A 15,034-nucleotide genomic window follows, 5' to 3' on the forward strand; every position below is an offset into this window, starting at 1 on the left:
GGGGGGTCTACAACTCCAACCCCCAGCAAGTGGCAGCAGTCAGGCCCAGCCTGGCAAACAAGATTCCGTGAGTACAGCTGGCTCCATTAGATGAACTGAGTCTTCCCTAGGACCAAGGGTCTATTAGCACTCTGTGTCTTTAAATGCAGTGCTTTCATACATCAAACAGCACACCCCTTCCCTGTTAATGCAAATTAATGAGGTGTCGTTATAGGCTTTTTAGTCACCTTGGTGTAAAATTAAAACTAAATAAATAAAACAGTAATTGGAAAACTCAAATAAGGAAGCCATTTCGTTTAAAACTGTCAATGTTTATACCAGTGCTTTACTTCCTATGGCTTTACTGTGCCACTCTGACTTGGTTATTTTTTTAACTAAAAAAATTAAAAAGAAAAACAACTTATTTTTCCCCAAATTTCACCAGATTGCTTCAACCCAAAACTATTTTCAAAAATATTCCCAAACTCTCCATCCCACTAAATTGGCAGCTCGGCATAGGCTGGTTCCCTTGTGTTGCTACTTAACGGCATTAGGTATATACATCTGGTAACCTCACACAGATTTATCCTCACTTAAAAAAAAAAAAAAAAAGATATTTTGGCTTATGCATTTTTGAGTAGAGTGACCAACTTGTCCTGGTTGGCCCAGGACCTTCCTGACTAGGGCACTGAGCAGCCTGCATCCTGAGACTGCCCCAAGTCCCAGGCGAACTCGGACTGTTGGGTGCTCTATCTTTGAGCTTCTTAAAAGTCTTGAGCCACTGAGAGTCATCCTCTCCCTTGAGCTCCCTTGAGCTTCTCACCCCAGAGTCATTTGGGTTCTGTGCGCCCCCTCTTCACTCCATGCGCCACTAGACCAATACTGTCCAAGATCCAGTGACCCAACCAAAGGCCTATTATGGGGTTTCCCATCTTCTGGACCTACAGCCCTGTTCAGCTCTCTGGTCCATTCCTTCGTTCTTAAGCCTTTTTCTTTATTTCTTTTCCACATCTGCCTACAACTGCATCATCAATTCCTCTTCATAACCATCTCTAACCTTGGGCTTTCCCAGGGTTCTGCCTTCTGCTGACCCCTTTCCTCCCGAGACAAATGTCCCCTGGGCATCCCTCCATCCTTCCAACTTCAGCTACATACATAAGCCAACATACCCAATTTCCACCATCAGCCATCACCTCCCCTCCCTCCCAAGGACAAGACTATATTCCAGCTGTCTATGGAAGGCAGTATGGGATGCCCAAATCAACCATACTCCCAACACATTCAAAATGGAGCCCTCTCTGCAGATCCCTCTAATGGTGTGTCCAGGCTCAGAAAGCAACATCCCTTCCTCTCCTCTCGCTCCCACACTCCTACACTGGAGCTCTTGGCCTGTTCCAGTGATTCCACCTCCCATGTTTCTCTGGGGTTGCTCCCTCCACGGCACCTCCCCACACACCCAGCTAGGCTCCATAGAATTATCTTAACTACCTCAGGGCCTGAACTGCCCTAAGCCACCTCCCTCTTGTTCTGAAGCCCTTGGTGCTGTCAGAGCTCCCCAAACATACATTTGGCTTTGACACTTGCAATGGCTTTCCAATGCCTCTAAGGGACAGAGTTCAAACTCTTCAAGGCGATATCTAAAACTCTTCCCGAGTTGGCTTCAATGTACCTAGTCAGTCTGATATTGGGACACTTCTCTTCACACACCCAGAACTCCATGAGCCAGTGCCACAAACACCCACGGATTCACCATCTGAGATGAGCCACCAGCCTCCCTATCATGTCGTGTCCATGATTTTTATTCTTCTGTATTTACTTTCAGTGCTAATTCACAGGCAGACTTTTCTGAGTTAAAGGCACGGTATAGATATAATTTTCACTCCTTCAACTATCATTAGTATCCTTCTACTATCATATAGCTTCCATAATTAATCTGATAGTTATACACATAATTTACTGAATCATTTCCCTGTTGTGGGACCTTTAGGTGGCTTCCAACTTTTTACTATTATAAACATTACTGTGATGAATATTTTCTTACACATGGCTTTCATTGTCTTTTTAATAATTGCCTCAGGATAAATTCCCAAGAGTGAGATCGCTGGGTCAAAGGGTGTGGAAATTTTATGATTCGTTATAATTGTTGCCAAATTGCTTTTCCAAAGAGGCTCTACAAATTCCACTGCCACCACACCAATGGCCTCGTAATTTTCCTAGCTTTGGTCTTAAAAAACAAACAAGAAAACCATTATTCATTGGAAACATGTAAAATACCATCTCATTATTATTTTAATTTGCATTTCTTTTATTATTAATAAGCTTAATTTTTCAAATTTGTTTACGAAGCATATTCTAATGTTTATGCATAGTCCTTGTCCATTTATCTACATGGTGTTTCTTATGCATCAGTTAAAATACTACTATAAAATTTAACCCTTTGTCATATTTCATGCAAATATGGTCCTGGTTTGTTTAACTGTTTGCTCTTAGCTACATTATTGTTCATTTTAGGGAAACCTAACAGGTTTTCCAGAAAAGAAACTGCTAGTTTCTTACATTGTGGTATCCTAGCAGTCAGGATGAAAATGATCCTAAGACCTCTGATGGTTAATTGGACCGAATGTGGAGTCAGAATAATGATGCCCCCAACTAAGATGCACCATCATCTGCCATGTGCCAGGCCACAGCAGGTTTCTGGGCCTTAGTTTTCTCATCTGTGAAATAGGGATTAACATTTTTAAAGCCCCTACACTGTATCTGCCATCCAGTAAAGCATAACCCCCAACAACATTAGCCACACATAGATCACACTACCTCCTGCTCATCTCTCCATAAGTTATGCATTCACATCAAATTCTGGAGCCTAGCTGGAATTAATTTGGGTATTTGGTGTACGGTATGAATTTTAAACTAATTTTTTTTTTTAGAAATTGATAGACATATATTTAAATATTATTTTCCTTCCTCTTGTTTTTGATTCACATGTGATTTATCCATTTATTTTATGATGGACCATCACTGTGGGCTTTTCAATATGAACAAAATAAAATAGTGACCCACAAGGCAAAATAGAGACTAATGTTTAAGTAGAATATGTATACGAGATGTTTGTTTTGTTATTTTCTGGCTTCATTTAATTAAACTGTCCTGTTGCCAGCATTTTCTAATTAACAATATAGTATATTTGCCTCACTAATGGATTCAGAAATTTTTTTAAAAGCCTATATCCAAGTGCCAGCTCTGAGATACTGTTTTGTGGCACGTCATTTGGCCTTAAACCTTTGCTATTTTTCATTAGTAAAATGAGAATAATAATACCTGACCTTTTTAACTCCCAAGAATATTATCAGGGTCAAGTGTAATGATGTCTGGAAATATAAGGCAGGGACATTCTTCCCATTATTATGATTATGATGGTGACCATAAGGTTTGGTTTCCATATTTTTTCAATTTCTTTTACACCTCCATAACCCCTCTCATAGCATAGAATTTAAGAGCCAGGAGGCCAGAGTCTGACAATAGTTCGTGCTCATGAGTTGGTCACTGACCAAGTGTTAGATTCGGGGAAATTTGCATAAGCTCCCTGAGCTCAGTTTTCTTCTGAGTGAAATGGAGACCATCGTGATGACAGAGATAGGTAATGTGTGTGCAAGTACTTTGCAGCCCATATGCACATAGCAGCATGGGACAAATTACATAACGTGTTGGTTATTTTCATTGACCCTCAGCCCAAAGACACCTCTATATTTAAAGGGAGGGGTATAAAACCATTTATTATGCTAATGGACATCAAAAGAAAGCTTGGGTGGCCATCTAAATATCAGACAAATTAGATTTTAAACCAAAGACAGTGATAAGAGATGAGGAAGGACACTATATCATAATTAAGGGGTCTACCCAGCAAGGTCTAACAATTATAAATATTTATGCCCCTATCATGGTCACAGCCAATTATATAAACCAGTTGATAACAAAATTAAAGAAACACATAGATAATAACACAGCAATAGCAGAGGACTTTAACACCTCACTCGCCGCAACAGACTGATCATCTCAGCAGAGATCAACAAGGAAACAAGTACTTTGAATGACACACTGGACCAGAGGGACTGCACAGACATATTCAGAGCATGCCATCCTAAAGCAACAGAATACACATTCTTCTCGAGTGCACCTGAAACATTCTCCAGAATAGATCACATAGTAGAACACAATTCAGGTCTCATTGACCCTCAAGAGCTATCCTCTACCCTCTGTGGATTGTGTTCTTCACTTGCCCACAGGCTTCTGAGATATGTCAGGCAAAGGATAGGAAGGGAACAAGAAGCCACTGGAGTATTACCTACTTTCTCACTCTTCTTCCAGGACCAGGATTCTTCACAGTGGATCCTCTCCTCCACCTATGGACATGGCTCACTCGGCAACCTCTCTTCTGAAGCAGGGGTTCCACTGGGCCCTGTTCAGGACTAAAGGCCTCCCACTGATGCTGGTTTCTGGTACTTCATTATCTCCTGTGCATCCCCTTAGCTCTAACCTATTCACACTTCAATAGTTTGTTCTTCAAGTGATCTCAGTGAATCATTTGAGCATGCCACCTGTTTTCAGCCAGGATGCAAACTCTTCATGGCACTTCAAGAAGGACTGTAGGTCTGACATTTGGGTGGCAGTGTCCATATCCCACCTAGGTCTGTGGCCCAGTCAAAAGGTAAGCACTTCTCATACATCCCAACATCCTAGGATTAGTTTAACAGTTGCTTTTAAGAATCTCACATCCAAGAATTTCATTACTAGTGTTCTCAATTTCAGAGAAAACAAAGGACGCATTGTTATTGAACCTCAAAGTGACATGAACATTCTAATTTGGAGGATAAACAGACTTGCTGCTGTCACATCTCCTGACAAAACTAAGCACTGATGACACTTCCCCAATCCAAGTGACCCAATCCAAGTGACCCCACCCAAGATTCAAGACCCCAAGAGCCAGTGATGGTTCCCATTAGTACATTTGGGGTCTGCACTCTTCCAGCTTGGACAAGCTCATCCCATCAGAGCTCTAGCCAAAGAGCACTGCCAGATTGTTCACCAACACCCACATGGACAAGGAAATCAGAACAGGGAGGACTCCTAACACTGAAAATTCCCTGGTCTTCTCTGATATTTCTTTCTCATGAAATGTGCCAGGAATAAAATTAAATCCAAAATAAACTCTCACATTTCAGAAGTTGGGACCATTTCAGGCTGGGAGGGGACGCATTTACAGTTCATACACTAGCAGACAACAGGAGCTAAAGTGTTAGAATGACCCTCTGTAAGGATCATTTTGTTCCACAGTTACTGCAATAGTGTTGATATAGACAAAAACAGGGTGTTTTGAATTTTTTTTTTAATTTGCAGTGGTATCCTAATGATAAAAGAACAATCTCCAGAACAAAAATTTTCTTACAAAGAATCTGTGCTTGCACATAGAAACTGGTCTTTGGGCTGACTTTATGAAGCAAAAACAAACACATAAATACCAAGTAAAGACCTACACATGAGGAAATAACCATTTTTATAAAATCACACTTACCATAAAAGAACTTGACCTTTTAAATGTCAACACTGCTTCTCAAAATCACTTAAATAGGTTTAATGCTCAAATTCGCGTTGTCCAGCATGGCAGGCACTAGCCTAGTACCTAGGACTATTTACAATTAAATTATTTAAAATTAAACACATCTTGGGCACCTGGGGGACTCAGTTAAGCGTCTGACTCTTGCTATCAGTTCAGGTCATGATCTCAGGGTTGTGAGATTGAGCCCTGTGTCAGGCTCTGTGCTCCTCAGGGAGTCTGCTTGAGTTTCTCTCGCTCTCTCTCTCCCTCTGCCCCTCCCCTGCTTGCTTGCTTGCTTGTGCACACTTGCTCCCTCTCCCTCTCTCTAAAATAATAAATTTCTTAAACAATTTTTTAAATATTAAAAATAAAAAACAAGCTTAAATACATTTAATCAAATCAGTTCCTCAGTCACAATCACCATATATCAAGGGCTCCACACCCATGTGTGGGCAGTAACTACAGTACTGGACAACACACATGACTGAACATTTTCATCACCACAGAAAGTTGTATGGGACAACATCGGGTCAAACTAGTTCATCCAATGTACTATGCACATCCACATTTCCACCGATGGCAGCTCGGTAGCAGCAATTACAATTTATTGATGTTGCAGACCCTACTGGTGGCACTGATTATGCATTCTCCTTCACCTCAGCTCTCCTCTTCAGAGGCCAGAAGTGGTGGGTAGCCTCAGCAGGACTGTCACACAATGCCAGGCCATGAGATCTAGATAAAACTCTGCTGGGGAACCCTGGGGAAACTTTTTCTTTTCCTCATATAGGTAGTGCACCTTTTTGCCTTCTTCCTCTTTGACCATAACTATCACGACTTGGGGTTGTAGCAGCCCATCTTGCCACCAAAACGCAAACACATGAGGATGAAAGTCAACACACTAAGTTCAATAGGACTAGGAAAACAGAAAGAACTTGCATTTTTGATGATATTATCTGAAGAGCTAATCAACCCAATACCAGCCATCAATTCCTCATGTCTACACTTGTCACATGAGCTGCTGTATCCCTCCTGCTGAAGCCACTATTAGAAGCATTTCCATTAGAAGCAGTCATATTCCTATTACCACCCTTACCTATAATGTTGGGGGTCTGTGAGTCAAGTATTCCAAGATCTAAGATCATCCAAATCACTGGAATCATTAAGTCCAGAACGATCCAATTGTTAATAGTAATTTATATTTTATTTATGTTTACTTACATTCCCTAGCTCACATATATTTAAGCAGATAAAATAAACACAAAAAGATTTAATTAAATTTTATACTATTTAATACATGCACGTATATAGCAAACATAAAAACATTTTTTAAAGTATGCTGATAGGGGTACCTGGGTGGCTCAGTCAGTTAAGCGCCTCACTCTTGATTTGGCCTAAGTCATGATCTCAGGGTCCTGAGATGGAGCCCTACATAGGGCTCTGAGCTCAGCGGGGAATCTGCTCAACATTCTTTCTGTCCCTATACCTTTCCCCCACGTTACGCACACTCTCTCTCTAAATAAATAAAAACTTTTAAAAAAAATATGATAAATCATAAGTCTAATGGCACTACACTGAGTACTTTTAACAAATGTCTTTGAGTATGACTATACGGACACATTTTCTGCTTTAAAAATGTTCTTTAACGAGCACATACTCCTTTTGTGCATTTATATACGCAATTCATAAACATCCAGGAAACACATGTGGATGGAGATTTTCACATTCCTTCATATTTGAACAAAAAGGTATCCATTAAAACTATTTTGGTAGTCATTTTCCTAAAATGATCTTAGAGATTACTGGTTAAGAGCCCTTTATACACAGGAATACAATTTGTTGATGCCTGAAATCTTACCACGAGAAATATAGGTTTATGCAAAACAGGAACTTGGAGCCTATTAAAAATAGAATTCTTGAAGAGAAACCATATCCCTTGTTGGTCCTTTACACTATTTGGTGTGAGAAATACACCTTATCTCAGAGAAACACCAGCACACTCGAGGCTAATGGCTTGGAGTCTCATCAAAAGTGGAATAGTGGAGAAATGGTCAGCTGATTTCCCTTTTCTAACCCAGCCTCAATGTCATCTGGGATAGCCTCGGTCATCACTAATTCTCTGTGTTTAGTACAGGCTGTGACGCACAGCAGAAGCTGAAGAATGATTTGCGAATGAATGAATGAATGAATGATCAGCAATGAAACCCATCCTGTGCCTACTCTGGAACACATTCTTTCTCCAATGGTACCATCTCACCTTAGAAGGCTGCCAACAAGCTAACCTGGAGGTCAAGCTAGACTTGAGGGCCTTCTAGATTTCACTCTGCACAGCGTTTTCGGTAGCCATGCATCACATTTATTTCTACCGCAACTTGCGAGGTGATTGCATGTCCCTGCACTGTCCCATTCAAAGGGAATGTTTAAAAGCGATATTCAGTCAGTTTGTGGTGATAAATCAGTTGTTATATGTTTTTCTTCACATTAAAATGTTTACCAGACAGTGAAATCAAATGGAGGAGAGGCACAGATTTTCAGGTGGGCATCTCTTATTTACTACCTGACTTCTTCTGTATGGTCCCCTTTTTTGGGTGGAGCTTTAGCTCATCTTCAAAATTTCAAAAATAAACCTTTTTTGCTTCACGTTGCCTGTATCGTGACAGACTGAACCTACAAAGAGCACATCTGAACTTGGCTTAAAGCCAGATGTCTTATTCAATAATCTCACCCAGGTGATCTATAAAGTTTTATTCAGTCCTTCTATTTACACATATGGTACATATTAAGACTTTTATAAAAGACACAAGGCATGCTGGGAGAAGGACCTAAGAAGACTTTATGAAGTGAAACAACGGTCTCAATGCACCAAATTATTTGCTATATTTTTAACATTTGAATTCATTGTGCATATACTTCTCTGAGTCATTGCAATGTTTAACCTTGGCCTGGAAAGGGGTGCCAATCTAAAAGAGAGCAATCATGTCTAACACAAGTCAAGGAGTTTTACATCTATCTGCAGGAAAGAAAGGTGTTTGGAATTGTAATTTGATACCAAAAGCTATCAGGAAGAAAAAAAGGAGGGTGGGATGAAAGAAGTGAAGGAAGGAAGGTAGACTAAAATAATAAGCTTTGATCAGTGAAGCAGAGACCAGTAGGATTTTAAAGTACTGAAATTTTTTAGTAAGCCCTACATTTTGCAATATGAACCCTTCCTGGCCCTTAACACATCTTCAGATTACACACCACTCAAATCCAAAGCTTGTTTATCTCTTTTACAATTGCAAGTTTCTCTGTGAATAACTTCTATAAGCCCCTTTGGTAGAAAGCCCCCTTCAGTTATTTGGTTTGTCAGCCATACGATTTCAACATTTGTTTCACAAGCTTGGACCCTAATTGGATTTAAATCAATAAGAGGAATTTATTGCTGCCCTTGAGGCTTTGTAGTATCTGCTTGTGAAGCCTTATGTGAGTTCCTGGGCTTGAAAGAAGTTCATTTTTTCACTTTTTATATCGAATTGCAGTCTACTTTTCAAAATACAGCGCACCATAATTTCCAAAGGGATACATTTTATGCACACAAACACATATACTTGAGAAACCTAAATAAATACATATATGTATACCTTCCTGTGCATACATACATGTGTATAATATACAATCATTTCTCTTGATTTGTTTCCCTGTGTTTGGATTAACACTTAGCAGTGTTTATTAAACTAAAAATCTCATCAATACCTCCTCATCAGACAATCATGGAAATCACTAAGTTCCTCTTATGTTTTTTTTTCTTTATAAATTTATTTTTTATTGGTGTTCAATTTGCCAACATATAGAATAACACCCAGTGCTCATCCCATCAAGTGCCCCCCCTCAGTGCCCGTCACCCAATCACCCCCACCCCCCGCCCACCTCCTCTTCCACCACCCCTGGTTCGTTTCCCAGAGTTAGGAGTCTCTCATGTTCTGTCTCCCTTTCTGATATTTCCCACTCATTTTTCTCCTTTCCCCTTTATTCCCTTTCACTATTTTTTATATTCCCCAAATGAATGAGACCATACTCTCACCACTGCTATTCAAAATAGTACTAGAAGTCCTAGCCTCAGCAATCAGACAACAAAAAGAAATAAAAGGCATTCAAATTGGCAAAGAAGAAGTCAAACTCTCCCTCTTCGCCGATGACATGATACTCTATATAGAAAACCCAAAAGACTCCACCCCAAGATTGCTAGAACTCATGCAGCAATTCGGCAGTGTGGCAGGATACAAGATCAATACTTCTTATGTTGTTAAGGAGGGCTGCCCAGCAATGGGGGACTACAGTCACATGAAGCCCTGAGTTTTCACCCCAAATGGTGTGCCAGCAGACGTCCAACTACCAACGGTCAGGAATAACATACGACGCCCACGTGTGTGGCTAAACAGTGGGTTAGAGGACCAAGAGAGAGTCAGTGGAGGAGTCTCAGTGGACTCTCTGTCCATTGTCAGCCAATGAGGCCAAACCAGAGTCCCCAGCTTGAGTGAAGCACACACACCCTTAATCTAACAAACTTAGACTCATCCTTTTGATCTATGGAAACTCTCCTCCAAGCCGCAAATTTGGCCTTCTATGTAATATACACACTTGGATGCCCCCTTCCTCCTGGCGATATAACATCACATGAATATGTCACCTCAGCCTTCCAGATAAAATGGTCTACCAATTACTGAATACCCACCATGGCCCAGGAATTTAATCTGTACGCTCTCTAACCCTGCCAGGCAGGTATTGCCAGCTCTGGTTCATAGATGAAGACAATGGTGCTGAGGCACTCTGAGAAGGCTGCCCAAGGTCACTCTGTTGATCAAGAGAGCCAGAAACAAACTCAAATGTATGTGGCTCCAAAGAAGCATGCTTGCAGCTGTACTAGAGTTTCCAAATCTGTGTCAGTTCTCCCCTATACATGTGGTTTTATAGTGTATGGTTGCCCCCGATGCATATCAACATTCCAGATGTAGGATGCCATCTTACATACCCCACTTCCCATGACTCCTCTGGAGCCTCCTCACCAATGGACACAGACAGAAGTCAAAGGTGGTGCCTCCTAATCTCTCCTACCCATTCAAACCTCACCCATCTACCCTTCACCAAAATATATAAATGTGCATATATGTAATTCATATGTGTGTATGTATCTACTCACACTCTTAAGTAAGAAACTGCTAGAAAAGGTACATGAAGTATGAAACGTAGACTAAAGCAGCAGAAAAGCACTCTGAATTCAGATTGAGGATATGTTTTTTAAATCTGCTTTTCGATATCATAATATGGTCCCTAAAACAAATGTGTGCTCCATTTACCAATACAGCTGAGCTATAAGCGTTCAGATGGGCAATGCCAAGAATCTCATATGAACAGGAAGAGCAAAAAGAGAAGACAGCGGATTTCTTCACAAACCACAATAACTCAGTTACATCTTTAAAATAAGATCTTTCTTACAAAACAAAAATCCCAAATGGTCAAAACTACCTATCGGGTTTTTCATTATATAATGTAAATTATTTTAATCACATTACTTGCTCAAAGCTGGAATGAGAGATTTTAGATGTACAGGTAGAGCAAGAGGGTAATAATCATAGCTTTTGTAACATGGGAATGTTCAGAGGGTAGCAGGCCAGCTGGCAGGCTACTACAGGGGGTGTTGAACCACTTACTAATTCTTGATGTAGATGAGCAGGATAGGGGCGGGGGTGACAGAGATGGGAACCAAGATGAGAAAAAAAAGTTACAGATATGCAAGGTCTGAGGCACCTGGGTGGCTCAGTCGGTTAAGTGAATAACTCTTGGTTTCACCTCCAGTCATGGTCTCAGGGTCATGAGATGGAGCTGTGTGTTACACTCTGCACTCAGCAGGGAGTCTACTTGTCCCTTTCTCTCTTCCTCTGTCCCTCCCTGGCTCCCACACTCTCTTTCTCTTTCTAAAATCAATAAATAAATCTTAAAAAAAAAGAAAAGAAAAGAAAAAGAAAAGAAAAGGAAAGGAAAGGAAAGGAAAGGAAAGGAAAGAAAAGAAAAGAAAAGAAAAGAAAAGAAAAGAAAAGAAAAGAAAAGAAAAGAAAGAGAAAGGAGTACCTAGGTGGCTCTGTGGTCGAGCATCTGCCTTCAGGTCAGGGCATGATCCCAGGATCCTGGGATCGAGCCCTGCATCAGGCTCCCTATGGGGAACCTGCTTCTCCCTCTACCTATGTCTCTGCCTCTGTGTCTCTCATAAATAAATAAATAAAATCTTAAAAAAAAAAAAAAAGAAATGGAAGACGTAAAAGTTGGTGACCAAAAGTACCCAGTATGCTAGATTTTTGATGATTACTACACAATGGGGAAACCTCTCCCACCAAGCATATGCCTCATTTATTTTTACAGATCACTTTTAGTTAGTCATCTAGCAAACATTCATTGAGTATTAACTATGACACCCTGTATTGGGAAATCCAGAAAGACGTCTTTACTCTCAAGGAGCATATAACACCGAGGGCTAAGTCTTATGTTACGTTACAATGCAGGGGGGAGTTAATACTGCTTATCGGCTGACTTTAAGATAGATAAATTGTCCTGGATTATCCAGATGGGCTCAACGTCATTGCAAGGGTATTCAGTGAAGGAAAGAGGAAGAGTCAGCGTCAGTGATGCAGTGGGAGAAAGAAGAAAGACCTGACCAGCTTTGAAGGTAGAAAGGAGCCATGAACCCTGGATTTCAGGAAATCTCTAGAATTGGAAAACACAAGGAAACATTCTCCCCTTGAGCTTGGGAAGGAGGTCAAGGTCAACCCTATGAACATCTTAATTTAAGTCCAGAGAGACCCACTTGAGACTTCTGATCTCCAGAACAGTAAGATATAACTCTGTGTTGTTTCAAGTCACTAAATGTGAGCTACTTTATTACAGCAGAAGGAAACTAACATATAACACATTCAAGTTTTGGGTATTAGGCTGTGGCCATTTGGGGAGGAGGGCGGCATTCAGCCTTCTACACGTATGCACTCACCTCTTACTGAAGAGCAAACTAGCAGGACCAAGCAAGCAAACAAGCCTAGAAATTTCTGATGGCCATGTTATTGTCAAACAAGGACCTATTTTGAAAAGCCATTATCATTACAACAGATTGGTTATTTCAAGTACCTGGCACAGTGTCTGACACCTAACAAGCCTTAATAAATATTAACTTATTTTTATGTAAGAGATCACAAGCTCAGTTTTCTGCATCCTGGTCACCCATGCTTTATTTTAAGGACTGAAATGCCAGTTATGATACTGTTATTTCATGCTCTGACCAACAGCTTCCTTCCTCCTCCTCCTGAGACCCCAGGCTTTTAACTTCCCTCCCCCTAAGCATCTTCAGCTCTGACCGGTGCAGTCTCCACTCCCAACCCTTCATCATCAAGAGGCTGATGCCAGTAGCAAGAGGAGCCCCCAGAAGCAGTGAGTCTCTCTGCTGAAGAAAAGCAAAAGTAAGACTGAATTTAGGAGGAGAGATCAATCACAACTGCCACTACCCTACTGGAAGCAGCAGGCAGGGCAGAGGAGCTGCCCAAAGGTTGTGGTTCTGAAAGTTACACTCAGGACAGCAAAACTGCAGGAAGTCCTGAGGTCCTCGGACTGGTCCATCAGAAGTCCACAGCTTCCAGGGAGACATGGCAGGAGAGAAGGATGCAAGAGCCAACAGGAGCCAGATGGGTATTTTCTAATGTGTTTATATTTTTCCCATTTGAAATTTAACATTGATTTTTGCTGATTTTTCCTGACTCTTAAACACTTCCCTTTTTTTATTGTGAGTATTCATTCCATGAAATAGACACTGGAACACTGGCATTGTGGTTTTCCTCCACTGTTGCAATCACTGACCGGTGTTGTCACTGTACCTAAGTGGACGAGGTCATGATAGTGACATTATGATCCTATGAGGGACTTCAAATGGATGGGCCAAAGGAAGGAGAGATTAAAATCATTCAGGGAAAGGGGCTAAGAGCCACTGCAGTTTGAGGTGAGGAAGCCCAAGCCAGAAGGGTCTCCATGAAAAGAGAGTCAATGTGAGGGCTTCCAGGCATCCGGAGGGCAAGAGAACAAGTGTCTCGTGCTTGGTTGCACATAAGAAGGAGTCTGTCACAAAGTTTGTTCTTCAATGGAGTGGAAAACCAAAGCTTATATTTTGGAGAAAAAGACCTTGGAACAAGACTCCTTGAGAGCTGATGATAGCCTATCATCCCACAGGTGACCTGAACAAGGCTATAAACAATTTACTCTATGAACAAATTAACAATGTGTGTCAGCTTTAAAAATTAAAACAAAAACAAAAACAAAAACAAAACAAAAAAAAACATGTACCTAGAGTTCAGCCACTGAAGGGGTCAATTCAGGTATAAACTTGTAAGAATGAGGCCATGTTTTAAGCACAGGGGTCTCCCTAACATAAACTTACCCCAGAGAAAAGCAAGTAACAAAAGGATGAAGAGGGAGAAGCAGGAGGCATCTCATGAAGGTAGGTCCAGAAACATCTAGGGGATTCAGAGGGACAGGGAGATGCCATTTGCAATAGAGTGGTCAGCTGGAGCTTCAGGGAGATGGTTCTCTCCCAAGCTCTGTGTCCAAGAGCCCCACTGCTGCTTCTCCCCTTCGAGGAACAGCCTCCTGTACCTGAGAAGGTCACCTTTTACTGTCAGCAGTGGAACTTCAGGAGGGATCTTCCTGGAAAAGTAAAGAAGGAAGGAGAAGCCCAGTGCAGCTCATCAGATCAAAAGTATAAACCTTGATTATCAGTGAGAAGTGGAGGCTTACAGTCAGGTCACGTTCACATCCTGGGAGCAGCATTCTCCATGAATAGATAAGTCAGCATTTGGGGTAAAGGAGCATCTTGAGCAAAGATGGGGAAGAAGGAAAGCACATGTTCCTCTTCCAGTAGAAGGAATGGGCCAATAGGCTGAAATGTATGAAGAACAATTAGGGAGGACAGAGAAATAGGCAGCTCTGAGCAAATTAATCCACCATTTGTTATTATATATATAAAGTTTTATTGAAACCCAACCACGTCCATTTGTTTATGTACGGTCTATAGCTTGTTTTCACACTACCTCGGGAAAAAGTTACAGCAGAGTAACTCTACATCCTACAACACCTAAAATACTGCCCTGCCCTTTGCAAACACACAAATTGCTGACCCCTGATACAGATCACAATGTACAGGTTTTTGAAATACTGTAAAATCTCACCCAATACTAAAATGTTAATATGAACAGAAGAACTTGGTGGGAGGTGGGAACTAAGGAATCTTCTTTACATCCAGAGAACAATAATCGAAACCAATTCCAAATGTTTACTCATTCTGTGAGTACATTAAAGGATTTAAGAGAAAATATTCAGTCACCAACATTTGTCAGTTTTGCAGGATGAGTAGTCAACCCATAAAAGGAGCCCTACAGTTCTGAATGACTTGGGTGAAAA

The 15,034-nt window shown here is 41.0% G+C and overlaps 1 protein-coding gene across 5 annotated transcripts in view; it reads right to left on the reverse strand.

Annotated features, from left to right (window-relative positions):
• PID1 (phosphotyrosine interaction domain containing 1) overlaps positions 1-15,034 on the reverse strand; it is a 225,796-nt gene that overhangs the window by 178,190 nt on the left and 32,572 nt on the right. Inside the window, exon 2 of one of the 5 annotated variants that reach the window (XM_025463326.3) lies at positions 14,372-14,513. The exons of the other annotated variants lie outside the window; for them this stretch is intronic. Coding sequence (XP_025319111.1) covers positions 14,372-14,404 — 33 coding nt within the window. The 5' untranslated portion in view covers positions 14,405-14,513. The remainder of the gene's footprint in view (positions 1-14,371; positions 14,514-15,034) is intronic. 5 annotated transcript variants of the gene reach the window in all.

This window comes from Canis lupus, chromosome 25 (genome assembly GCF_003254725.2).
Source record: "Canis lupus dingo isolate Sandy chromosome 25, ASM325472v2, whole genome shotgun sequence".
Classification (NCBI taxonomy): Eukaryota; Metazoa; Chordata; class Mammalia; order Carnivora; family Canidae; genus Canis; species Canis lupus.